Below are 27,570 nucleotides of genomic sequence, written 5' to 3'. Positions count from 1 at the left end.
AAATAAAATTCCACATTTGCTATAGTTTTAAAGAGACTGATAGACAATTACAACATATTTGTTGCAATTGAAAAATATTACTATTTTTATTACACTTTTTAATCCATGCAAAAATAAGCATTCTCCTATTTTTCCCCTTCTTCACCTATATAACTATATATATATATAACTGTGTATAACTGTAGCCTGGAATTCTGGCTTGGGTGTTTTCCAGAGAATCACCTTTAGAACAACAGAAGTCCAAAAAGAGCACAGCTCCTGTGAGAAAGACAAAACACCTGTTTGGTTTGGTTGCGCTGGGTTTTTTAATATTAATATATGTATATAAAAATTACATATATATATATATATATATGTATAAAAGCCAACATCTGCTATTAACTAAGCATTAACCGTGAAGGGCAGAGTTGTCCTCTCTGCTATAGGAAACTGTTGCTAACTGCCCTGAGTTGACAGTGTCACCTGATAGGATTCTCCATGCCAAAAATCCATCCTGCCAATTCCTACTGTTCCACCTCCGCAAAAGGTACCAGGAGGCTGCAATGAGAACTCCTGTACCTGGCCTCGTTATGTTATGTACCAAGAGAAAAACGAATTCTCTACACAACAGGAAGAAGGTTAATTTAAATCTTATATCAGAGCCATTCAAGAAGTTAACGAACACAAACTATGAACTAACTGATGATTATTTTCTGATGAATGAAGTTCCAAAGATATTAATAACTATTAATAACTATAATTCGTGTAAGAAAATAGAATCAAAACACAGCAAAACAAATTTATTAAGAGTTGAGAAAGAAGCAAAACACAAGTTACAGAGCCCTGCCTGCTGGACTGGAGGATGAGCATCAATACACTCAGGCTGGGATTACAGAAGAGAATTACTGAAGAATTTGCACGAATGCTAGAACCAGGACATAGCATTCATTTGTTCTTTAAAGCCAAGTGTTTTTCAAAAATCCCACTGAATGTTGCACTTTTTGATACTTTGGAGAGGAAACCTGACTCTGTGGATATTAGCAATGCAAATGACACAGCTCACCAGCCAGTAATGCTGGCATTACACAAACTGCAACGTCCCATCAGTTGCTGCTGCTAGCAGACAAGTTTCCACAGATGCGTGAAAACACATTGCAGAAGGTACAGCTAAAAACATTTTCACTGGAATCTGTTCTACTTCCATACTTCTACTCTCTATTAAAAATTTGTCAAATGGTTTTACAGTAGTAGCTTGGCCAAGGATAACTAATCCAACCCCTTCTCGCAGAGGTGCAGACCGGGGTTGATGGAAGAGCCGCTGCTGGAGGGCGATGCACAGAACCTATAGAGTGTGTGGGGGCAGGCGGCGCTCACATCCATCACCGCTCCATCCTGCACACCTGCCGCACACCTCACAACAAGGAGATATATATATATATCTATCTTTTTAACCAAATAAAAATACTAAAAACTTCACTTCCTGATAGATATCACACTGCATTACTCATAATTGTATTATTAAAAAGTGTCACGTCTTAAATAGCTCTATATGGTGAGTCATCAGACGGTGGTTGAAGTTTTGGTCATGTCAATGGCATAAAGTTCCATTTTTTCCTTCAACAAACATAATGTGCAATGTTGAATGAAACGGATTAGTTGAGGCAGAAGGCTTCTTTATAGGAACACGACAAATTAATCAGATCAGAACAGAGCATTCAACAATTCGTCTTCATTACTCACAGGATTTGAAGCAATTTCCACCACTATATAAGATTTTGTCTGATTTATAGATAAGTACTTCGTCCTAGAGATTTGGAGAGTGCTCCTGAGGTCATATACAGCACGATTCAATGGATTACACAACTACCCTGATGGGTTTCATTCACAAAATGTTTTTACAACCAAAAAAAAAAGCCTATTTGCACACTTTACCTGCAGAAATTTCCAAAGATTTTGCAATATTTATGAGCAAGGAGAATCCAACATAAAGTTTAAATCCTTGATATTTCTTTCTATAAAATAATTTAGATATAAAGGTTACCGTATAGAAATTATTTTGACTCAGATAAAATAGCCTGTTGTTCACCATTGTGGTACACATTATTTTGCAAACAGTAGACATTTTAGATATGAACATATTTTTTCAAAATGCTCTCCATTAGTGACAACACCCATAACACAGTCCAATTATATAACAATAAGCTTTGAAATACTGTTACCAGACACAGTGTAGGGGATGACACATCATGTAAAACATCTCTCTTTGCAGTCTGGAAGGAGTAAAACCAAATCCACATTTGAAATGTAAAGTTCCATGAAAAATGTCGCAAAGAACTTGGTTTACCCAGTAAGATAATCTTGCCAAAATAAAGACCTGGATGTCACTTAGGAAAGTCAAAAATCCACAAAATTACCCAATCTGAATACAAAGAAAATGTAAATGCAAATCTAAAAGGTATGCTACAATAATTGAAAGAAGGCTAGAAGTTCATGTCTCTAAGATTTTCAATCAATTTCTTAATGCCTGTCTTTCTGAACTAAAACTAAATAAATCTGTGATTATTAAATCCAGAATTAGTCTCTGCAAATGGACTTTAATATTGCTGCTGCTGACACTGGCAAGAGCTACATCTAAAATACTGCTCTCCTGGTTGCCATAACGCGCCTGCTCAAGCTGTCTGCCTCCACCTGCTGATCTCAAATGGGCCCAGCAATACAAGCACCCTCTGACCGCTCCGCAGAACCTGTCGGGACTAGATGACCTCTAGAGGTCCCTTCCAACCCCAACTATTCTGTGATTCTGTGAACAATTTCCCAGAGCAAATTTATCTGGAATCAAAGTTGTTTACAAATGTGCTGCCTAATTCTTTCATAGTTGAACATCTTCCTGTACCAAAACATTTCCTAAGAGCAATCAACTGGGGAAAACTATTTTACAATCAGCTCAGATCCAACTGATTCATTACCTGAATTAATTAGAAAAGGGTATGAAGCATGGGGAATTTTCTGTTTCTTTTGCCAAGGAAGCTTATAAAAAAGCGTAAGAATAATTTGTTAAATAACATTTAAACACTTGTATAAAAAACAAACTAAACTTGTAATCCTTTAAGTCTTTAAAGATATCATTCTAAGCTTCCCAGAAGATCTTCCCAGCTGACACTTTTTTTAATAAAGCCTATTAGATTAGCATTATCTTGAAGATCTTTGCTGCATGCTCAGTTTCTACAAAACACTGTTTAAAACGTGTACACCACCACCACGTTTTCAAAACACTATATATACCCTCATAATTTAGAAGAATTCAATGAAGAAATGAAGTTTTATGAGTTTAAGGAAGCTGTCCATTAAAAGTAACAACTGATCAGGCTTAGACAATTTGTAAATCAAAAAAGGTAGCCTCAGTTTAATCTGCTAAGCATGGATACAGCTTCAAATGGAGGCATTAGGAAAAGCTGATCCACAGCTGTCTGACACACCGCATGGATACCAAGCAGGAAATTCGGTCTTTGTGCAACATTTTTCCAGACTTTGCATTGAACTTGATTAAAATATTTGGTCTGTGGCATCTGACTTCACAACGGTCAGTTCCACCTGAGAAAATGCTAATACTGATTAGAAAAAGCCCCAGATTCGCAGATTTGGTAAAGCTGTAATAGATGTACCAGGGCAATAGTTCTCCCAGAGACTCGGAGTGGACGAGAATGAGTGCACTAAGACACATCCCAAAGCATTTCCAAATGAGGGACACAAGTCAGTAAATAATTTCAATCTTTGTCATCTATCTGTATACGGACTGGCATATAATGTAGTTCTAATCGTTTAAAAAAATCAAAACTTCAGAACAGAAGACCAAGAGTCAATTCAACAAGAACTAATAGCTGCCGTACTGTGTAACACAAGTAATACACATTTTTCCTCTTCCTTTCATTGAGAATGATGCAGCAACGCGGAGCCTGCACAGTGTGTAACAGTCGCGGTGTCTGCCCAAAGAACACAGTTCTCCTGCTCACCCCTGAACGTGCTGACAGTCATCCAGCACCTCTGCTTGTGACAGAAAAACACCTGCTGAAAAATACAGATACACTTTACCCCGGATGGTGAATTCCCAGTGTTTGCAGGGATGTCCTGCTGCTCACATTAAAATGTAACTGTTTTACCCACACATTTTCCTCCCTTTGTGACTAAACGTGCTTTACTGTACAAATATGCTTTCTCTATCCCCTCCACAACAGGGATCTGCTCTGAGCTCAGATACATCGCTGGGATGACTCATTTTGCAGCATTTTGACGGGTAATTTCAGAATTTATAAAAGCACGTTCTTATTCCTGTTGAAATAGCTAATGCTCCCCTTCTCCCGAGGATCTCTACCGAGGCCTTTGCTGGAACCCAAGGACAAAACAAAATACAATTTCAGGGAAAAAAAAAAAAAAAGTGAAGAATTCCAGGTCCACTAATTTCATACAAACAATTAGATATACAACTCCAAGTATTTACCTTTTTCAATATGGTACTAATATGCGCCATGTTATACTAATCACAAAGCCCTTACCAGCCCTAGAAATTCAGAAGACGCATCCAACCCCCAAACTTTTAGTGATAGAATTGCTTGCAATAGTTAAAAAATGTAGCAGATCTATTCCAGTTGTTTGCTACAATGGAAGAAGTTTAATCTTTGCTGTCCATCAACTGTCAGAAGGTCAATGCCACCCCTCCTGCAATGTTTTTCAAATTATAGGGAAAACGAAAGAAAAAACTCCAAAGGTAACTTTCAGTATTGCAGGAATTATATAATTATCATTAAAAATATAGGGACATTTTTTTTTTAAGTCAAATGAACAAAATAGACTCTTTGCTACCCAAAGACCTTTACACAGAACCACAGAATGGACTGGGTTGGAAAAGCCCTCAGAGATCATCCAGTCCAGCCCTTGGTCCAACTCCAGTCCATTGACTAGATCATGGCACTAAGTGCCATGTCCAATCTCAGTTTAAAAACCTCCAGGCCGGTGAGTCCAGCACCTCCCTGGAAGATGGTTAACATATGGAATGCAAGACTGAAGCCTCATTATAATAACTTAGCTGAAAATTCTATGTTAGTATTTCCGTATTTAATTCTATGCCTGCTAGACTCCCATGAGGATAAATATGGTTTGCTATTTGTTCTAGAACTGTTTGAAAAGCAGCAAAGAATTAGTGGTAAATAATAATTCAATGCAGAAACTGTAATTTTTGTTTATTTTAAATTCCACTGCTTTGTACAATGTCACTATATTCCACAAATACATCATGTACCAAAAATAAGCTACTAGAAGTCAGCCTTAGTATATCTACAGGAAGTTAAAGAAGCATTTAAAAAACACTATTTTACTTTTACAATGTTCCTGATGGAATACAAAACATGCATACCTAGATCTTGGAGCAAAGAGAGTACAATTCAGAATATGTTCATTACTTTACATGAGAAATTCTTCATTTTCCTACATTTCCCAGTATTACCCTGTTTTACAATAGCTTAATTTTTTTAATTTTTTACAATGTTATTACTATTACTGAGTGCAAGTTCCTAGTCCTGCAACTCTGCAGACCTGCAATTCCTCTTTTTATTACAAATACGAAGTTGCGGAGCTTCTAAGTAATTTCCTGGGTCAATACCTGACCGAGGGCCGTAATTACCATCTGCATCAACTCTGCTCATCCTTGCAGAACCGAAGCCTTAACTCAAAGCTGTCCAACTCAAATTCATTGTCATTTCTAACACTGCCCACTGAACCAAGCAAAAGCCAGTAATAACTGGCTCAGAAAAACCCTGCCCTTTTTCAACAGGTGAATAAGCTGTTCACTACAGCTCCGGCCTGCCATCAGGGTTGGCTACTCTAATAATTCTGGGTTGTAACTGAAAAAAAATAATTGCAATAAGTTGCTTATGAGTGTTATTACTTCTTGCATATGATTCTGTCCTTAATGACAGTCAGGAAAAAATTGAGATTATTCATGTATGTTCCTTCTCCATGAGTAACCTGCAATACACTTTAAAAGTCTAGTACTTGCTCAATCTGTGTCTTCTCAAAAGTTGAACTACTGAAAGGCCAAAACCATGTCAAACAACAGGACATGAAAAACTGGAAGGCGCTGTGCAAATTTCAAACACTCCTGTGAAAGTATGGTTTTCATATTATTCCAATTGTCCCTGTGAGTCACTAGGTAACAGTTCAAAATGTTAGATGTTACAGTAATTTGTTTCTGCCGTTCAGTTACCGGGAAGGAGGAGTTTGGAGGAGTTTGTCTGGGTTGATGAGGACTGGGTTAGGGAGCAGTTGGGCAATCTGGACATCCATAAATCCATGGGTCCGGATGGGATGCACCCGCGGGTGCTGAGGGAGCTGGCTAAGGTCATTGCTGGACCGCTCTCCATCATCTTTGCCAAGTGTTGGGAAACGGGTGAGGTGCCTGAGAACTGGAGGGAAGCAAATGTCACTCCAGTCTTCAAAAAGGGCAAGAAGGAGGACCCGGGGAACTATAGACCGGTCAGCTTCACCTCCATCCCCGGGAAACTGATGGCACAACTTATCCTTGGTGCCATCTCAAGGCATATCAGGGATAAGAGGGTCATTAGGGGCAGTCAACATGGCTTCACCAAGGGGAAGTCATGCTTGACCAACCTCACTGACTTTTATGAGGACATAACAAGATGGATGATGGCAGAGCGGTGGACGTGGTCTACCTTGACTTGAGTAGGCATTTGACACAGTGTCCCACAGCATCCTCACAGCTGAACTGAGGGAGTACGGTCTGGATGAGCGGGGAGTGAGGTGACTGTGAACCGGCTGAAGGGAAGAAGCCAGAGAGTCGTGGTCAATGGGGCAGAGTCCAGTTGATCCTGTATCCAGTGCAGTGCCTCAGGGGGCAGTGCTGGGGCCGGTATTATTCAATATATTCATCAATGACTTGGATGAGGGAACAGAGTGACTGTCAGCAAGTTTGCTGATGACACCAAGCTGGGAGGAGTGGTGACACTGGAAGCTGTGCTGCCATCAGAGACCTGGACAGGCTGGAGAGCTGGGCGGGGAAAAATTGAATGAAATAGAACAAGGGCAAGTGTAGAGTCTTGAATCTGGGCAGGAACAACCCCAGGTTCCAGTATAAGTTGGGGAATGACCTATTAGAGAGCAGTGCAGGGGAAAGGGACCTGGGGGTCCTGGGGACAGCAGGGTGACCATGAGCCAGCACTGGGCCCTTGTGGCCAGGAAGCCAATGGGACCTGGGGTGGGTTAGAAGGGGGTGGTCAGTAGGTCAGAGAGGTTCTCCTGCCCCTCTGCTCTGCCCTGGGGAGACCACACCTGGAATATTGTGTCCAGTTGTGGCCCCTCAGCTCCAGCAGGACAGGGAACTGCTGGAGAGTCCAGCGCAGCCACCAAGATGCTGGAGGGAGTGGAGCATCTCCCGTGGGAGGAAAGGCTGAGGGAGCTGGGGCTCTGGAGCTGGACAAGAGGACACTGAGGGGGGACTCATTCCTGGGGATCAATATGGAAAGGGGCAGTGTCAGGAGGATGGAGCCAGGCTCTTCTGGTGACAACCAGTGACAGGACAAGGGGCAATGGGTGCAAACTGGAACACAGGAGGTTCCACTTCAATTTGAGAAGAAACTTGTTCCTGGTGAGGGTGGCAGAGCCTGGCCCAGGCTGCCCAGGGGGGTTGTGGAGTCTCCTTCTGTGCAGACATTCCAACCCGCCTGGACACCTTCCTGTGTAACCTCATCTGGGTGTTCCTGCTCCATGGGGGGATTGCACTGGGTGAGCTTTCCAGGTCCCTTCAACCCCTGACATTCTGGGATTCTGTGAACAAACTATGACCACATTGCTACCAAAGTCTGCTTTACTACTGAAACTACAAGTGCATATTAGTACATGTGAACTAATGCCTAAATTTAAGTACTACACACGTATTTGCTTAATTTTATTCTTTTAAAACGCTAATAAGATCATAGGAAATTCTGGCAAGTAATTTTGTCTTTAAGGAGGGAACAAACATTGGGATAAAGGGGAACATGAATGTGAGTTAATAACAGATTCTTATGAATAAATATTCTAATGAAATAGAAGCACTAGTAACTTTGATAATTTTTTAAGAGGAAAAGCTAATTTCACACAGACAGCAGGAGCACAAAGAGATAACTTTGAATTATGACAATCTAAATGCAAGTGATACTGTAGTTTAAATATATGGCAAAAATATAATCTATTCAGGTACTGAATGCATTTCAACATATCAGTGATGCATGGAGTGTATCAATAACAAGTCATGAGAATTTTTAAATCCATTATTACAGTTTGACAAAGGACAATTTGTTATTAGTTACATGCTCTTTATGACAAACCAAGTACTTCTAATCACTAAGAGCTGAACAACAAAAGCTATACAAACACACTATGTAAGACTGAAAGGTGGGAAGGGATGAGGAGAGGAAAGCAAAAACAAACCCTCAAGAAATGTGTACTAGGGAAAATGAATTCAAAATTAATTAAGCGAGCAAAGTGAGCAGAGGAGGCAGCTTAAGGCTGTTCAGAGTGCTTGGTTTTCATTTTCTTGTGTTTTTTTGGTCTAACCATCATTTGGATTTATAATGCTATTCAGAATAGGCTCTTGGAAGACTACAGAAATAAGAAAATATAATCCCCATTATTCCAATAGAATGAAATTCCAGCATAATGATCTATCAATGGCTAAGTAACAAGTAAATTGCAAGTCTCAATCACTTGATGTACATATTTTTTGCCAAACAAGTACTACTCCTACAGAGAAGTACAATTCCTCTAAGTGAAAAAAGTCAAACACATTTATCCCACCTAAATACTGGGGAGGGGAACTGATTTTTTTAAACAATACCTGTGTTAGCTGCATGAATTCTTTAGTCAGAAGTCAGAAAGGTACTTCTAAGAAAATGGGTTTGAATAACAGCAAGTATTCTAGTTGTTGGCAATAATTATAAATGTACACTAAGAATTAAGTCACTCTTCCTTCTTTGATGAATTATTGATGTAGAAGTCTCCACTAAATTTTCCATTAACTTCCAACTTTTCCATACAAGGGCTCTAGAAAAAAAAGAAGGCAAGCAGGAAAATAATTTCCTGACTGAAAATTCCCAATGGACTCTGACTTTGCCGTCTCTCCATGGATTGTTTTGCAAGGTAACAGCCAGCACAGCTGATTGCGAATGGCCTGCAGGAAGCGAAGCTGTAAGAACTGTCAGGACGATGATGTGAAGGACGCTCTCCCCACCACAGGGCTGTCTGCATCTGCAGCAACGCTCCAGGGACTTCTACACATTTTGTCCAGTAAATATTTTTCTTTGCTTGAAAGAGCTTCAGAAAATTTTTGAGGCATTTACCTTAGTTTAGAGCTGATGCTAGAGATCTATGACCATCATGTTTCCTACTGGAAATAATATGGCAAATTAAAGTTAGGGATAAAGTTTTCAGAAAAAAAATCAATTAATCCCCAAGAAGCAGTTTGAAATAGTTCTTTTAAAGAGTAGCGACTAGTATAGGATGACCACGAGCCAGCACTGTGCCCTTGTGGCCAGGAAGGCCAATGGCATCCTGGGGTGTATTACAAGGGGGGTGGTTAGTAGATCGAGAGAGGTTCTCCTACCCCTCTACTCCGCCCTGGTGAGACCACACCTGGAGTATTGTGTCCAGTTCCGGACCCCTCAGTTCAAGAAGGACAGGGAACTGCTGGAGAGAGTCCACTGTAGGGCAACAAAGATGCTGAAGGGAGTGGAGCACCTCCCTTATGAAGAAAGGCTGAGGGAGCTGGGGCTCTTTAGTTTGGAGAAGACTGAGGGGTGACCTTATTAATGTTTATAAATGTATAAAGGGTGAGTGCCACGAGGATGGAGCCAGGCTCTTCTCGGTGGCAAACAATGATAGGACAAGGGGTAATGGGATCAAGCTGGAACACAAGAGGTTCCACTTAAATTTGAGAAAAAGCTTCTTCTCAGTGAGGGTGACAGAGCACTGGAACAGGCTGCCCAGGGAGGTTGTGGAGTCTCCTTCTGTGCAGACATTCCAACCCGCCTGGACACCTTCCTGTGTAACCTCATCTGGGTGTTCCTGCTCCATGGGGGGATTGCACTGGATGAGCTTCCCAGGTCCCTTCCAATCCCAAACATCCTGTGATACTGTGATACTGTGATAAATGTCATGCCTAACCACACCACACTATTTCTGCAAAATGTCATTGCTACCACATGCAGATACTTAACTGTTCATGGGGCAAAATTACAAGAGTCAATAAACAGAGGTATTGTGACCGGACACGCCTGATCATTATTTTCTAACTTTCATTGTCACTTACAAACCTCCACAGCCCGTTTTGGTTTCAACATAAAGGTCAGGTAAGTCATTGATTAATAAAAAGACAATTACATTAAAACCACAGATACTTTGATTTTTCCTCTTCACCCTTTCCAAACAATTTCAGCAATGCTTGATTCAAACAAAAGCAAGTTCTGACATATTCTTATTAAATAAAAAATTCAACTTTTAAATAGTTCTAGAAGTTTGCTGTTGTTTTTTTTTTTAACGTAGTTAAGCTGACTGCACACTGGCCTCAAAGTGTGTTTAGCAGTATTAGTGGAGACAGCTGACAAAGAGAATTGTAAAAGACAGTAACTGCAGCACTTTATCTCTGTTTAATTCGAGTTTGAACAGAAAAAAAAAAAAAAAAAAAGCTATGTAAGAATAAAAGGACCTTCATTGGCAGGTCCTCTGCACTGTCACCTAACGAGATTTTGTTTCAAAGTGTATGAAAGATGATTGCATATTTAAAATGCTAACTATTTGATCAAAGCTGTTTCTAATCAATTTCTTTTCCATTTCCATACTTAAAGAACTGCTGCTAGTCTTACAGTCATGGATTTTTAGCCTGAGTTTTCAGGCAATGTGTCAGACAAAACAGAAGAATTTGTCCTCGTTGCACAGAATAGCTTTATGCCTTGGACAGCTCTTTGAGGTAGATATCCCTGGTTTACTGCAGAGAGAGACACACATAACCCTCACACGCATGTATGTTAAGCCCTCCCAGTGCACAAAACAAAATTCCTTTTGTATGCTAACTACATTATCCGTTACCATACACCAACACAGATGCAGCAGAGATGATGACTTTGATCAACCAGACATTAGAACAAGCTGCTTCTGCTGATTAACATCATTTACTGTGATTTACACATAATCCTATTTTCCACCATGAAAGTTATTTGCTAAAGTCCCCAAACTGAAAATATTCTCTTTTTATCTTGAGGAGTAGGGTGTCTAGATCGAAAGAATTTCTACATCATCTATCAAAAAACTATTCTAAAAGATAGACTAATTTAAGAAATATGAAATTATGCTTGCAATACTTCATCAAAATAGGAGGTTTTGAAGAATACGATCAGTAACTAGAAAATTCTGCAGTGTACACATTTTAGCATACGGTAAGCATACTGGCTTCTTAAAAATTCTCTTTTGCTTACTCAAATTTCCCTCATTCCTCTTGTAATTTTTTAAAATAACTTTATCACATATTTTAAAACTACTAGTTATGGAAACAGGATAATAACAATATGTAACTCACTACCTGTCTGTGCTACAGATTTTAAAAGAAAACTGTATCTTTTCCATGACCCAGTATGAAAAGTTGATGTTTACTTGTTCTGATAATAAGACAAAATCATATATGGAATCTTCACCATTCTTTATTCTTCTTTTTTTGTGCAACGTCAGTACTTGTAAATGTGCTGGGACAAACCTGCAGGCAAAATAACCCAGTGCAGAGCTCTTGTGTCCCACTGACTCAGGCTGAACTATTTGTCCTCGGTTCAGCATCCAGACAGACAGCAAAACAAGGTGAGATGTGGCTCCACACTTGGGACAATCAGCAATAAGATCACAGCATGTCAGGGGTCGGAAGGGCCCTGGGAAGCTCATCCAGTGCAATCCCCCATGGAGCAGGAACACCCAGATGAGGTTACACAGGAAGGTGTCCAGGCGGGTTGGAATGTCTGCACAGAAGGAGACTCCACAACCCCCCTGGGCAGCCTGGGCCAGGCTCTGCCACCCTCACCAGGAACAAGTTTCTTCTCAAATTTAAGTGGAACCTCCTGTGTTCCAGTTTGCACCCATTGCCCCTTGTCCTGTCACTGGTTGTCACCAGAAGAGCCTGGCTCCATCCTCCTGACACTGCCCCTTTCCATCTTGATCCCCAGGAATGAGTCCCCCCTCAGTGTCCTCTTGTCCAGCTCCAGAGCCCCAGCTCCCTCAGCCTTTCCTCACACGGGAGATGCTCCACTCCCTCCAGCATCTTGGTGGCTGCGCTGGACTCTCTGCAGCAGTTCCCTGTCCTGCTGGAACTGAGGGGCCACAACTGGACACAAGATTCCAGGTGTGGTCTCCCCAGGGCAGAGCAGAGGGGCAGGAGAACCTCTCTGACCTACTGACCACCCCCTTCTAACCCACCCCAGGTCCCATTGGCCTTCCTGGCCACAAGGGCCCAGTGCTGGCTCATGGTCACCCTGCTGTCCCCAGGACCCCCAGGTCCCTTTCCCCTACGCTGCTCTCCAACAGGTCATTCCCCAACTTACACTGGAACCTGGGGTTGTTCCTGCCCAGATTCAAGACTCTACACTTGCCCTTGTTCTATTTCATTAAATTTTTCCCCGCCCAGCTCTCAGCCTGTCCAGGTCTCTGATGGCAGCACAGCTTCCAGTGTCAGCCACTCCTCCCAGCTTGGTGTCATCAGCAAACTTGCTGACAGTCACTCTGTTCCCTCGTCCAAATCATTGATGAATATATTGAATAGTGCTGGTATCACTCATCTATCACTGTATAACTTCATGTGCATGGACATAAGTACATTGTTAGATAAACAATAATCTCATGGTAACAACTGGATATTTTAGTTTATGTAAGATGGGATGTTAGAAGGTTACCTCAGCTATTCTGAGCAAAAATCCTAGCACAGACAAGTACACTGAGGTTGAAATTCTTTGAATTATTCAAATAACTGAAAAAAGGCCAGGAAAAGCAGTTTTACAAAATCATTTAACATTTATAAACACTGTTGCCTCACACAGGAGCACTAGGTACCAACAGCCCTGCTAACATATTTGAAAAGCTACAGACCTTTCTTTTAGAATTACTGTTTGTCCCTCAAAAATACATGTTTTCTCAATATCAATTAGGTTTGCTTCCTTTCAAACAGTCATTTGAAAATCCACAAACTGGAAATGTGCATTTAAATGAAGTACCAAGTGCTTTAAATCTTACACTGGTGTTTGTTAAGTAGTCATACACACAAAGTTCTCATGCTATCGTGACTGACAGATAGCAGTTTGCCACATGTTTTTTTCAAAGGCTGAAACCAGTACTGGAATTCTCTTGCATAGAAGCACCATAAATGCATTGTTTTAAATCAAACAAATAAGAAACTACTAACAAACGCTCAGGAACAAGCCTACATTAGCCCAATAACAAACTACCTCAAGCAAAGCAAACCAGAAAATACAGATTTAATTACATTGTTACAGTGCAAAAATCACACAGTGCCTGGGTTTCTGAGTAACAGTAGCAGGTGTGTTTATTCTACATGGAAAGCTTCCCAGAGTCCAGTTCCTGAAGTACATGGACACTATTCCCAAGGGACCTGGATAACTCCCCTGCTAAAGCAATCACGCAGTAACATCTCGTTTCACTCTGAGGGAGGATATTGCTCTGAGGGCCACATGGGACCTGCTGGGTCATCAAACCACCACCCAGCAGCCAAGGGTTGGGGATCTCAAGTGTGCACTTACAATGGGTCACACTGCTCGGAGAAAAAGCAAACCAAAAAAACACAACAGCAACCTAAAAACATCCTTAGCTGCCTAACCTTTTGGAAAGGACTTGTAGCAAACAGGCAAACAAAACCTGCAGGCCACTGCAAGACCCACAAGGCAAAGGAGTGCTCCTCACCAACCCGAGAACAGACCTGCCCGCTGCTTCTACCCATGTGCTTCACGAACACAGACCAGTCCAGTGCAAGTTATTTTAACAGAAAGGATGTAAACCTTAATACACAGTCATTATACTTTACATTAGTGTGTCTTTTGACTCCTCTAAAGCATTACTACTGGCAAGACAATTAATCTTACCCTCTTGTATGTTGAATTGCTGCTAGTTCACACCAGACATTTCCTCCTTAGTAAGACAATGAATCAGCACAAAAATTCTAGAACATGAGTCCGACAAAAATAATTTAGGTAGAGTCCAACCTCATACAAAATACCAACTCTCTAAATCCCATTCTTCTACCATCACACCCCATACAAGAGATTCTCCAACCTGCTGAGTGGCATCTGACGGCACAACGGAAGAGCCTCCTCTTATTCCACTGCAACCCAACAGCACCAGAGCAAGAAAACCACAACCACAGAAGAATTAGCATTCTGGACAATGTCCATCAGTGAAAATCCCTACAAATCCTTCTTTAGAAATAAATTATACATACAAATACATATATGCGCACATACACCAAATACACCCTTCATAACGCTAGCGCATCGCTACTAAAACAACTTTTTTTGTTGTGGTTTTCATTGTAATGGCTGCCTACTATTTAAACCTCATCTCAAACACTTCAAATATTATTTTATTCCAAAATTATAAAAGTGCTACTATAAACACTATTGGCATTTATTAATATATATTGTATGCAACAATTATTAATAATTATTTACCTCAAACAGTAGATGGCTAAGACAAGAAGCACTAAGTAGAACAAGTCTGTAGTCACAGCACATTATGTAATCATATTGCCACTCAGTAGAATTTGACTTATCACATCTTATGATGAAACCTTTTCACTGCCCTTCCAGAATCCCCTATCTAAGATGACAGATTTTCTAATATTAACCATTTTTTGGTCCTAGAAAAGAAAGAAATCTTTAAAGCTTTCTTAATGATGAACCACACTAAAATGTGCATATACGTAGAAAGCTTTCATTGCAAATTATCTTCAAAACAAAATAAATCATTGAAGAAAGCTAAAAGGTAGTAAATAGTGCTGAATCTTCCTCTTTGGAGCCATCCTAATACCTTTAAACAAAATATGGGACGTAACAGTCTTTGACCGTTCTCATATTGGAGTTTAATCTACTACATCTGTGTTGTTTCAGTAGAATTATAATCAGTTTTTATTAGTAAAAAGTCAGAAGTAATAAACAATGTTGAACAGAACAAAACAGAAGTTAAGGCATAGATATACGTATACAAATACAACAAGAATGTCACATTGCTGCCTTCTTTTTAAGCAAGAGATCAGCACCGTTTTTTTTCTCTTTCGGAACTCACTGTAAATCAGAAGAGACTTTTAAACTACCACTTTTCCTTCCCAGGCTTGTGTTTATCCTCCACATACACACTCTCCCTGGTTTCTCCTGTGAGAAGTCAACATTATCACAACACGGGCTCTGCCACGGTGACCAGCAGAATCTGGGAGGTGTGCGGCTCAGCACATTTCAGCCCCTGCAAGCCGGGCAATCCAGCAAAAACAGTCAATGGTTCATAAACAGCAGCAGATTTGGAAGGTTAACATGAAGAGATAAAGGCACTTCCTGACCAACAGAACCACTTTATTTTCATACACGCACGGAAAGAGTATCTAAACTTGCACTCGGTTCTGAAACACCCGCTCAGGAATGACTGGAACGCAGGCACTTCTGACTCCTAGAGACAGGGGCACATCCACACACAAGTACAACTTGGGCTCTGCTCCCAGCTGGGCCACAAGCCTTGTCTGCAATAGGCAGCACACACTGCTGACATAGGTCAACTTTTCGTCACTTTGAGCAATGGAAACAACTGCCTATTACAGTTTTAAATAGTCCTCTGGAACCTGTACCTATTACACCTTTAAAGAAAAAACTCTAGATTTTTAACTGTTCATTGCAATATGCCCTAATGCTTATCCACTCACAGTTCATTTCTGCAAAGGCATGATTTTAAAAAATTGGGGGTTAGGACAAGAAATTATAGCTTTTTTTTTCTTAAAAGTCATATCATTTTTATTTAGTCTACTTCTCTGTAATACATTTATAAAATATTAATATGGTATAATCTATAAATAGGAACAATTCATTAAATTGAATAAATCTATTCATTTGTATCAAATCATGTGGGTGCTTTAGAACAGAATTAAGATATTTAAAAGATTTTATCTGAGGCTCTGATAATATTTTTAATTATTTTAATCACCTGATAAAAATTCAAGGAAATGCATGTATTTTTAATAATAATAACTCCTACTAGCAATCAATGCTGCATTATAAACACCAATATCCAATCAGATATAGGACTGTGGAGATCAAATGGTCAATTTGAGCAAGTTCAAACATGGACCAGCCATTACAAAAAGCTGGAAGACAGTGCATTGAATGCTTGGACCAAACCTGCCTTTTGTAACAATGTCTGGCAGCCGGCTGGCTGATGGTGGCATGAGATGGTTTTGTTCCCGCTCCTTGCTTGGTTGGAAGGTGACACCAAGCATCTCACCATTGGTTTTTTGTTTCACTTTAAGGAAAACAGGAACAGTACACTCAGCCTCTGTCTGCACAAGCTGGGACTATATCCCTAATTTTCTCAGAGGGAGGAAAGAACTTCTATTCTCCTGCCTCTCATATGAGGAGGTCACAGTAGCCTACAAAAAAAATGGGCTGAGACCAAGCAAACACAGGTGTTCAGAGGTGAAAATAATGAAGAGAACATTGTTCACACTCCTTACCAGCTGCACTTGAGCAACAACATTGTGACATCTTGTGTCTTCTACCTACTTCAATCACAGACGCACAGGAAGAGGGATGAAGATAACTGCAGTGTGCAGAAAACATAGAAAGGTTCCTCAAAACCTGAAGTTTCATGTTCTTCAGCACTGATACTGGACCCACCCATTAATTAAATGAATCCCACTGAAATTTCCAAGATTTGTTGGGAATCAGTGCATTTGTCAACAAGAGTTCATTAATATTTCTGGTTCAGCCAGGCAGGGACACGCTTGCAGTGGAAGTGGGTATTGCAAAATGGTCAGAGTCTTTTCACTTTTCACAGAAGCTTAAACTAGTCTCCAGTTGACGTTACCATGAACGCCCATCACCTCTCTCCTCCGGCTGTCTGGCTGAAAGCACAGTAGCTTTCCTCTGGGAAGTTAAGTCTGACTCAGCACAGATAAAGCTGTTTAATTAAGAAAAGCAGCAGTGCAATCAAGCAAGTATTTTGCATTCTAGACTAAGGTATGGCGCTGTCCTCCCACCCATGGCGTCTGCAAAGTCTTATCACCTCATTACACACTTTTTTCACTCCACAAGTAGCCTCACCTTTGGAAGCGCCATCATTATTCCAGGTAATATTTACTTCATAATTTATTGGTTCACTTTTTGTCATTTATGACATAGCTTGCTTTGCCAATTTACTTTTTTCCATTCTTTACAACTTTTCCACCTACTTGTAATTACCCTTTGCTGCTGTGTTCATCCAACCAGGTCTAGAATCCTCCTGCATCCAAACCTGACTCACTGGTATTTGTTGTTCTCTTCCTCAGACACAAGTTTATACTCAAAACACAGATTTGCCTGAAGTCTTATGACATTTTTAACACAGATTGCAGTGTATCTTATCTACAAACATATAAAAATCCCAATCATCAGTCTGTTTCAATTACAGGGATAACACACTTCTGTAGTTCAGAGCATTCACAATGGGTAGGCTGGCTGAAGACCTAAAGGTGATCAAATCATGTGATATTACATGTGAATACTTGTGTGGGTGACTCGCGTGGTGCTATTAAGAACTGGGTACTGAAACTGCATACTGTGAAGTCACTAATTCAAAAATATATTGATACTGTGAGAATATTCAGCATCAATCTTTTGGAGAAACACGGTTTCAACAGAAATGTGTAGAGTCTTGCAGTGTTTGCAGAATGGCAAATAACATCCATTTAAAGCAGAGACAGCTCAAAATACAGTCAGTCCTCTAGACACACTTTTTCAAGATGAACAATATGAAGTCTAATAATATAATTTTTAATAACCTTTTGTTTGTATTTCAACGGTTTACAATTTGCTACTGGCAAATAATTATTAAATTCTGACTAGACTGTATGTACAATTTCACTTAGATCTAAAATCAAAATATACCTATCTGAAATTCATTAATTATTTCCTCGCCCATTTCTCCATTTCCTTTCCATTAAGGAAAACTTTAGGAAAAAAAAAATTGCAAACTCTTTTTAATATATATTACCTATTCAGCTGAACATGTTACTATAGGTTTCATTAAGCATCAGAGCAGTTTCTGTGGTCTCTTCAGAGATAAAGGAGGCAAAAAAAAAATATTCACTTGTATTCTGAGCACAGGGGACAGGGACAGGACAGGGGATTAAACCAGATACAATCTGCCCAAATTTGTAGTCAGCATCTCATATACACTAAGTCAGCCAAAAGAATGTAGTGTGTTTTGCTATTTATACAAATAGAGCCGAGTATTACACATGACAGAACTGTAGATAGAAAAAAGCTCTGCAATTTTTTCTTAAATCATCTTAAAATACTAGCACACGTGTTGTGTGGTGCAGAATTATATCGCGTGGCCATTTCAGAGAACAGCCATGAAATACAACTCGCGTGAGATTGCTGTGTGCTACAGATTCAGATTTGTTAACACATTACATTACACACTGCAGTTAGTTCAGCTCCATGTCCTTGTCCAAGTTCTTGCCCAGCATGAACTTGATACCGAAAAAACAGAGAAAGACAAGTAACACGGCTCAGCGAGCTGTGCCTGCAGCCCTTCAGAAAAACACATCCACGAGCCATGAGGAGGCAGAGCTCAAAATAAGCTTTACTTCGCTCTGCAGAAACTCACCTCGTTTCACCTGTGTGCCAGCGCGGAGCCGTGCTGCTGGTGGCCATGGCAGCCACGGCTCGTGCCCATAGCTCGCCGGGAATTACGTTGCTATTTTGATTGCAGAAATGGAGAGTGCTAATGCAGAGCTGAGAACCGCAGCGTGCTGGGATGTAGCACTGAGCTAATTACCTGGTTGTAAAACGCTGTCAAGCACATGCCTTAGTGTAAAATCTGGCTGCCAGCTCCCTTCTGGAGTAGGACCTCAGTCTAAAGGCCATAACTAGAATTAGACTGCAACATATCAATTTTGTTTTTAAGATTCAGATTAAACTTCTCACAAAGAAAGTTTCAAAATGTGAAGCTTTCACAAGAAACAAAAAATAAAGATAAACCAAAGTAAAATCTTTATCACTCTTGCTCAATTTCAGGGGTTTTAAGGAACCTGTTACCTTCTTTGAAAGATTACAGTGCTATGCCGAAGGCAAGGTTGCTTTTCCTTTTATATTAGGAGCTTCTTGTTGCAAAAAGCACAGCAGCTCTAAATTAGTATTTAAAATGAATTAAAGTAGTCTATTGTATGTCTTTTTCCCCTATATAAAATACATTGTTAAGATTACTGTTTCTTTACACTCGTTGCCTGAAGGCAAAGATCTACACTCGGCCATCCGGCCAGCCTTACCAGCTAAGGCCTTTGTAAAAATCAGTCTCCTTGTACCTGTGCAACTCAGCTGTCCCTTGCCTCGATCCGCTCTCCAAAACTGCTCATCCTCAGCCCCACACGATCCTTCCACTCCCTCTGGGCAACAACCGCTGGTTCACGTTTGGCCCTGCCCTGGGTTTCCCTCCCTGTTTTACGCTGTGGCTTCCAGTTCAACTGAAGTTAGGAAATACTAATTACTTACGCGCAACTGCACCATCCCTACCGAACAGAAAAACAGCAATGAATTTTCATGGGCGTATGCAGGTCGTTTGGCAGTTACCCCTACATCCCTATATAAAACAACTGCACACATATTTTTGATTGAAACTGTTTTCCAGCTTCTAATAAATGGGAAAAAAAAAATTCTGCTCGCTTCAGTAAATTTTTGTATCATAAACCAGCGTTCTTCTGCACTACAACAATACTGTTCATATTAAAACTATTTATGATCAGCAATGTTTATCCATAAATGACTCAGTAATTTTAAAACAGAAAGTTTGCTCTTCATATAGCATTTGTCCCAGCCACTTGGAAATTATCTCTTGGGCCTGTCACAAGATGACTAACTACTAAGGCAGTAAACAGTACAAGAAAGGCATAATTCTTGGGGGCGAGGGGGAAAGGTACTGGTACTTACAACAAGATTTGTGCTTAAAATTACAAGAACAAAATTTTTCCACTTGATTCTTTTTATAGTTTCACCACTACTGCCAACAAATCTTATATTCAGGCTTTAAAGCACAAAACAGACAAAGGAATAATTACGTTTCAACATTGAAACAGCTTTCTAAATATGACACATAAGCTTTCAATAAAGTTAATGATCTATATACACAGCACTTTGGCACCTTGCCACTGATGTATGGCCCCTAATCAATTGCTTGTTCAGCAATGAATATTCAGAACATTTTGTATACAGAACAAAATGGTTGTTTTCTGAGGAAATTAAATACATTTTAAAATAAACTTATCTAGCTGAAATCTTTGGACACTTAATGCAGACCAGTTGCTTGGAAAAGAGCATTAAAATAAAAGGTTAAGCAAGTCGCCTAGGTTTTAATTGGGCTCTGTCACTAGCTTCTTGGATGACCTTGAACAAGTTCTTTTACTTCCTAATTTCCTCCTTTTGCAAAGATATCAAAAAGATACCTAAAGCTGTAAAACGATCTCTGAAGTCTATTGCAAAAAATCATTATCAAGCCTAACAAGTGGTTCTTGAAGCTTTGCCCTCTCCAACCGATCCATGAAACATCTGTAAATCAGACAGTTTTCCATTACATCTTTAAATACTTTCTAAGGTTCTCAACTAGATGTATTAACTCAGAACAGGCTTCTGGACATGAGTGAAGGTACTGAAAATGTCTGCTCAGCATGCAGCTGCAGGTGGAAAAAAAGCTGACATTAAAATGCATGAAGAATAGGCCAGAAAATAAAATTAGCTTTTTGAAGACTGGTGCTGTTCCATTTGAAGGAGCTTTTGCATTGCAGGCCACACCTTCTTCACAGTGATATTCCAGAATGACAGAAAGTTTCAAATTGGCAAAAGTGATGGCTAGCTATTGGCTTTCACCTTTGGACCAAAGGATCATTTATCGTACAAAGTGACCGAGAGAGAGTATTCCATGAGAAGCAGAACCAACAATGCCCGCTTGTCACGGATTTGTCTCTAGTGGTTGACAACAAGCTTCAGTCTGTTTTCTTTTTCCCCTACGCTTGCCACCAAGGCAGACATAAAGCCGCGGGCTGGCAGAAAGTCTTTGATATCAACTATTTTGTAGTCTTGCCTGTGGCAGAAGCCCTCAGAGGTCTCGTCTATGTAACTGCAAGTTTCCAAAGAACCTGTGAGAAAAGAATTGTCTTTCACGGCTCTAACACATGTTTAATTGAGAGCATTACTGCAAAAAGGAGGAAAGTTTGACATAATGATGGCATTTGCCCTCTTTCCTTAAGAAGTCAGATCATATAATATGGTAAAAATATAAAAATTAGTCCAAATAAGTTAATTGTCCCATTCTGCCCCTATCCTATGCCATAAAAGTAAAGAATCTTAGAAGGAGAATTTCAAAACTTGTAATAGGACAAACTTCTTAAGGCAAGATAAGTCACTGAGATCAAGATTAAAAAATCCAAGCAACAATTGAGCATCTTCTCACATGTAGAATATCCCATATGATGCCATTAGTGACAATAATTATGTTGGGTTACTAAATCTTAGACTTCAAGTATGAGTCAATCTCTAATAGAAATAAAAAACATTACAAAACAAAATGCCATTTTGATACTAGAGGTAAGAGGCAATGTCCTCTGCTGACAGAAGAAGGTGCTTAATGCTTCCTCTGGCCCTTGCTAAAGAGAAGGCTGTATTAGTAGGATGTCTGCGTCATCCAGACTGAAATTCTTTTATCTCAGTTGAAAATGCCATCCAAAAACAATACATCCATTTTCAATTTAAGACAAACACAATGCAGCTCAAAACATCATGAAAACAAACCCCCAGCATATCATCTTCCTCTCAGGATTAACGTAAATGAGCTGCAATTGTTTCTCAGGAGGCTCTCAGAGGGATGTCCAGTCGTGTTTTCCTTGTCATTGCCAGGGGGTGTTCAGTGTCACCTGGCAGCAGCTCCTCGCACCTCGTCTCACTGAGTGAGTGTCAGCGCATCCTGCCAGGTGGTGCCCATTGGACCACACAAAGTCAGCTATTGCCAGACCTAGGCTTTCAGTTTGTTCTTTTTTTTTCAAATTATCATACATATTCCATTTTAGCCCATATAGTCAATATATTTAGCCCATATAGCAACAAGACTGGTGAAGGGACTTGTCACAAGCCCTATAAGGAGAGGCTGAGGGAGCTGGGCTTGTTTAGTCTGGAGAAGAGGAGGCTTAGAGCTGAGCTCAGCACTCTCTAGAACTACCTGAAGGGCAGTTCTAGCTAGGTGGGGATTGGTCTCTTCTCCCAGGCATCAGCAATAGGACAAGGGGCCATGGGCTTCAACTCTGCCAGGGGAAATTGAGGCTGGAGATTAGAAAGCAATTCTGTGCAGAGAGAGTGGTCAGGATTGGAATGGCTGCCCAGGGAGGTGCTGGACTCACCAGCCCTGCAGGTTTTTAAACTGAGATTGGACATGGCACTTAGTGTCATGATCTAGTCAACGGACTGGAGTTGGACCAAGGGCTGGACTTGGTGATCTCTGAGGTCTTTTCCAACCCAGTCAATTCTGTGATTCTGTGATTCTATAGCAGCTCAATATATGTCAGTATGGATATCCCTACTTCCAAAGGTATGAAACAAACTTTTCTGCATGTATTATCAGAATATACATATACATGTATTTCAAAACCTATTTTAAAATCTTCAGTTACAAAATTACTAGCTTTTTTGAGGGGAAAGAGCCAGTACAACAACAGTTTTTTCTAGAACTACTACATATCCGTGTCACATGGTATGAGAGAGAAGGAAAAAAAAATGCAGTAAGCAGGCATGAGTAACCTTGCGTTTATTTGGACCGCATCTCCTCTCCTACCTGGAATACTGCTGGGGCATCCACCATGCACAGCTTTAAAAACTTCGCTATTGCCGACAGATTGTCTTAATTTCAGGTGCATTTATCAAATACGTAAAACATATCATGATTATAATAAACAGGGAGGCTTCTGTGGGTATAGAAGAATTCTACCAGAAACAGACTTAGTTAACATTTACAGTTATTTAATTTACCGAGCAAAAATCTGTGCACTGTAGAATATTAAATAAATAGCTGTATCTGCAAGGCAGTGAGCAGTGTCCATGGATGCATCTCCATGACGTAGGTACAGAGGCTGGCTTAGTCTGGCAGATACAACAACCTTCTTTTTTTTTCATTAAAAAAAACCACACCACAAAATCAAGCACAGAAGAAAAATCCTGAAAAATCTAATAGCTAACGTCATCTTAACATTCTAACATATTTGCTACAGATTAAAGCTTACGTTTTTGTTTTAAGTATTTTATTAAAACACCATTTTAAAACATCAAGCCATAGAACTGTGCACATCCATCTAGACAGCAAGGCTATATACATTTGAGAAGCTGACAATCAAATCAAAACCCCACAATCCATTAATCCATTACGGAATGATCTTGGTGTCGTAAAAACATACTTGTTTTACTTGTATTATTTGAAGGCACTATTAAGACCTTCTGTACTGTAATTAGCAACAGTGAACGAGACGATTCACAGCTTGACGTGTAAACATACGTTATAGGGAAGCAAATTAGTGAAGGATTAATCGGTATACATCCTTCCTATACAGCACAGCACCCACCAGAGTCATACATGATAAACGGGTCTGGAAAGGCTGTAACCTGTCCTGCTGGCAGCAGCCAGGCAGGGAGGAAATGACTCCATGTGCAAGTTTTATGTTCTGTAAATCCCACATTTTTTATTACGATACTGGAAGCAAAACACCCACCCCACACAAACCCAGCGAAGTTAATTAACCTAATCACACAAATTCACAGGGCTACGGTAAAACTGAGGGCTGGTCCTCGATATCCTGAAGGACCTTCACCCGAACATGCATTTCAGACGCTGCAACAGAAGCAGCGGGATCTGCGCGAAAACAAGCCCGCTCATAAATATGAATCAACACATGTAACGCTACGAACACACGCAGTTCAAAACAGAAATTCGTGCCTAAGACACCTAAATCCTACCTGCACCTGTACACGGGTGCTTTATTTCACTAGAGAACACCGTGGGTGCTTTTTCAGGGCGGTAAACATGTTTTATTTAGTGTTTTGATGGAAAGTCGTTTTTATTCCTAGTCAGGCGCTGTGGAGTTTGTGGGTTTTTTTGCTCCATCTTCCAGCCCGTAGCGCTTCGCTTCGGCCCCGAGGCTGCCGGGCGGGGAGCGCTGCCCCGGGGAGGCACTGCCCGGGGAGGTGGCACTGCCCGGGGAGGTGGCACTGCCCGGGGAGATGGCACTGCCCGGGGAGGTGGCACTGCCCGGGAGATGGCACTGCCCGGGGAGATGGCACTGCCCGGGGACGTGGCACTGCCCGGGGACGTGGCACTGCCGGGGAGGTGGCACTGCCCGGGGAGATGGCACTGCCCGGGAGATGGCACTGCCCGGGGAGATGGCACTGCCGGGGAGGTGGCACTGCCCGGGAGGTGGCACTGCCCGGGAGATGGCACTGCCCCGGGGAGGTGGCACTGCCCGGGAGATGGCACTGCCGGGGAGGTGGCACTGCCCGGGAGATGGCACTGCCGGGGAGATGGCACTGCCGGGGAGATGGCACTGCCGGGGAGATGGCACTGCCGGGGAGGTGGCACTGCCGGGGAGATGGCACTGCCGGGGAGGTGGCACTGCCGGGGAGATGGCACTGCCGGGGAGATGGCACTGCCGGGGAGGTGGCACTGCCCGGGAGATGGCACTGCCGGGGAGGTGGCACTGCCCGGGAGATGGCACTGCCGGGGAGGTGGCACTGCCCGGCCGCTGCCCGGCCGCGGTCCCGCCGCTGAGCCCGGGGCCGCCCGCCCAGGTGAGCCCGCGCCTGCGGGATGAAGAGCGGGCGCGGAGCGGGGCCGGGCTGCGCGGACAGAACCGCAGTGCGCGGGAGGGGAAGGCCGGGAAGGAGCGGGAGGAGGACGCGGGGGACACGCGTAGGGGGCACCTACCAGTCCGTGTGCGGCTCGTCGATGACCAGGAGCAGCTTGAACTTTCTGCCGGCAGCCGAGGAGACGGCGGAGGAGGGATCCACCAGCCCGGCCGAGGCCGCCGTCTGCTTCACGGCGTTGGACAGGGAGCTGAAGAAGCTGCTGCCCGTTGACTGCTGCTGCTGCGGCGGCGGAGGCTGCTGGGGGGGCGCCGACTGCGGCGGCTGCCGGCGCTCCGCGGCCGGGGAGGCTGAGGCGGGGGCCGCGGAGCCGGAGGGAGGTGGCGGCGGCGGCTGCTGGGGCTCCGGCCGCTGCAGGTCGGTCATGTAGCCATTGGGCAGGTTGGCGATGAAGCTGCTGTCCGAGAGCCTGCGCCGCAGAAAGTTCATCATCTGGCCGGGCGGGCGAGGCTGCGGAGCGGAGGAGCGGAGCGGGGCGGGCGGAGCGGAGCGATCCGCAGCCGGGCTCGGTCTCAGCCCCACTGCCGGCCGGGGCGCGCGCCGCCGCCTTCCCTCAGCAGCGCGGGCAGCGCGCGCCCTGCCGCTCCCGCCCGCCGCCAGGGGGCGCCAGCCGCGCGCGCGCGCTCACGGGGCTGAGGGAAAACGGCGGGAGCGCCGCGCGCCCCGGGGAGCGGGAACCGGGAAACCGGGAACGGCCCGGCCTGAGGGACCCGGGAATGGGGGACCCGGGAACGGCCCGGCCTGAGGGAACCGGGAATGGGGGACCCGGGAACGGCCCGGCCTGAGGGACCCGGGAATGGGGGACCCGGGAACGGCCCGGCCTGAGGGACCCGGGAATGGGGGACCCGGGAATGAGGGAACCGGGAACGGCCCGGCCTGAGGGAACCGGGAATGGGGGAACCGGGAACGGCCCGGCCTGAAGGACCCGGGAATGGGGACCCGGGAATGAGGGAACCGGGAACGGCCCGGCCTGAAGGTCCCGGGAATGGGGACCCGGGAATGAGGGAATCGGGAACGGCCCGGCCTGAGGGAACTGGGAATGGGGGAACCGGCCGGGCTGAGGGAACCGGCCCCAGGGAGCGGGAAGGGCCCGGGCTGAGGGAAGCGGCCCCGCGGGCCGAGCCCTCCTCCCCGCCGCCCTGCGGGCTGCCGCGGGGCCGCTCCGGCCGAGCGCAGCGCCTGGTGCAGCCGCAGTCCCGCGGCGGGCCGGGCTCCTGCAGCCTCGGGGCGCCGCGGGGACAGCGCACCGCGCACGGAGCTGACAGCCCAGCCGCCGCCACAGGCTTTATTCGTAGCTGAGACACCGAATGCCGTGGTGTGCCCGCACGGCCCGCGGGCTCGGAGCGGAGCTCAGTGCCGCCCGCAGCCGGGATGGCGGCGCCGTGAGCGGGGAAAGCGCGGGAAGGGCCTTGTGTGCGAACAGGCTGAGACCCGGCCCAGGGTGAGCCCGAGTCAGCGGAGCCGCGCACTCAGAACACTGCGGAGTTTCGGGGTTTGTTTGGGTTTTTAATTAAAAACATAAAATACAGTCCAATGAAGATGAAGTGCTGTGTGTCATCAGACAATTTTTCATTGTCAAGGAGAATTACAGGTGCATTTCCTATAGGCTTTCTTTAAGAGTAATTTGAGTTCTTCCCCCAAGCTTTGGGATAATCACGATGTGTTTTAACATAAAATACACACTCAGCCTTTATTGTACAACATACACATTTATCCAAGAGGCACATAATTACAAATCATTTTGCAATTGATCTTTACAGGCTGTGCCACATGCAACAGGTGCTCTAAGATTACACACGGCCAGTTCATGCAGCAATTCCCTTCAGACATCTGATAAAGCTTTCCTGGCACTAACACTTGCACAGTTTGAAGCTCACACGTTCAAACATATAACCGCATGGATTTCTTAATGAATCACGGAATTCAGAAGCATTCATAATATTATTAGAAAATTAAACAAAATATTAAGGCCGTTAGAAGATGCTGACATTTTAAAGACCGTAGACAAGAGTGCCAAATGTTCGCTCTGCTGAGGCAAAATACAGATATGCAAAATACAGCCACGTACAGACACAGCTTTTTCTATGGAGGGCACAGAAAATGTACATAAGAACAACCCCGGGCTATGAGTGCAGGTGCAACGTCCCTGTCACTTGAGCAGGCTGCAGCTTGTGTGCTGGACAAGCTGTGGAGCTGCACTTACATCTCAATACATTTAGATCTAGTGGGATCTACAGAGAATCATTTTCTCTCAGTGTTAGGATACCTTGGGGCTATTCGTATTTCTGAAAAGCTTGTATGTAAGCACAATAACGCAAATTTAATCACATACAACACATGACACAGAAGCAAGTCACTTGCAGACAGAGGTAGA

The 27,570-nt window shown here is 43.0% G+C and overlaps 1 protein-coding gene across 2 annotated transcripts in view; it reads right to left on the bottom strand.

Annotated features, from left to right (window-relative positions):
• SYN2 (synapsin II) overlaps window positions 1-25,789 on the bottom strand; it is a 183,189-nt gene extending 157,400 nt beyond the window's left edge. For both annotated transcript variants that reach the window (XM_082060189.1, XM_082060190.1), the window contains exon 1: window positions 25,258-25,789. In XM_082060189.1, the coding sequence (XP_081916315.1) occupies window positions 25,258-25,628 (371 nt within the window). In that variant the 5' untranslated portion in view covers window positions 25,629-25,789. The remainder of the gene's footprint in view (window positions 1-25,257) is intronic.
• Between the last annotated feature and the right edge of the window lie 1,781 nt (window positions 25,790-27,570).

Source organism: Streptopelia decaocto (assembly GCF_964273445.1).
Source record: "Streptopelia decaocto genome assembly, chromosome: 8".
Lineage (NCBI taxonomy): Eukaryota > Metazoa > Chordata > Aves > Columbiformes > Columbidae > Streptopelia > Streptopelia decaocto.
This window is presented reverse-complemented; position numbering and strand designations above follow the sequence as displayed.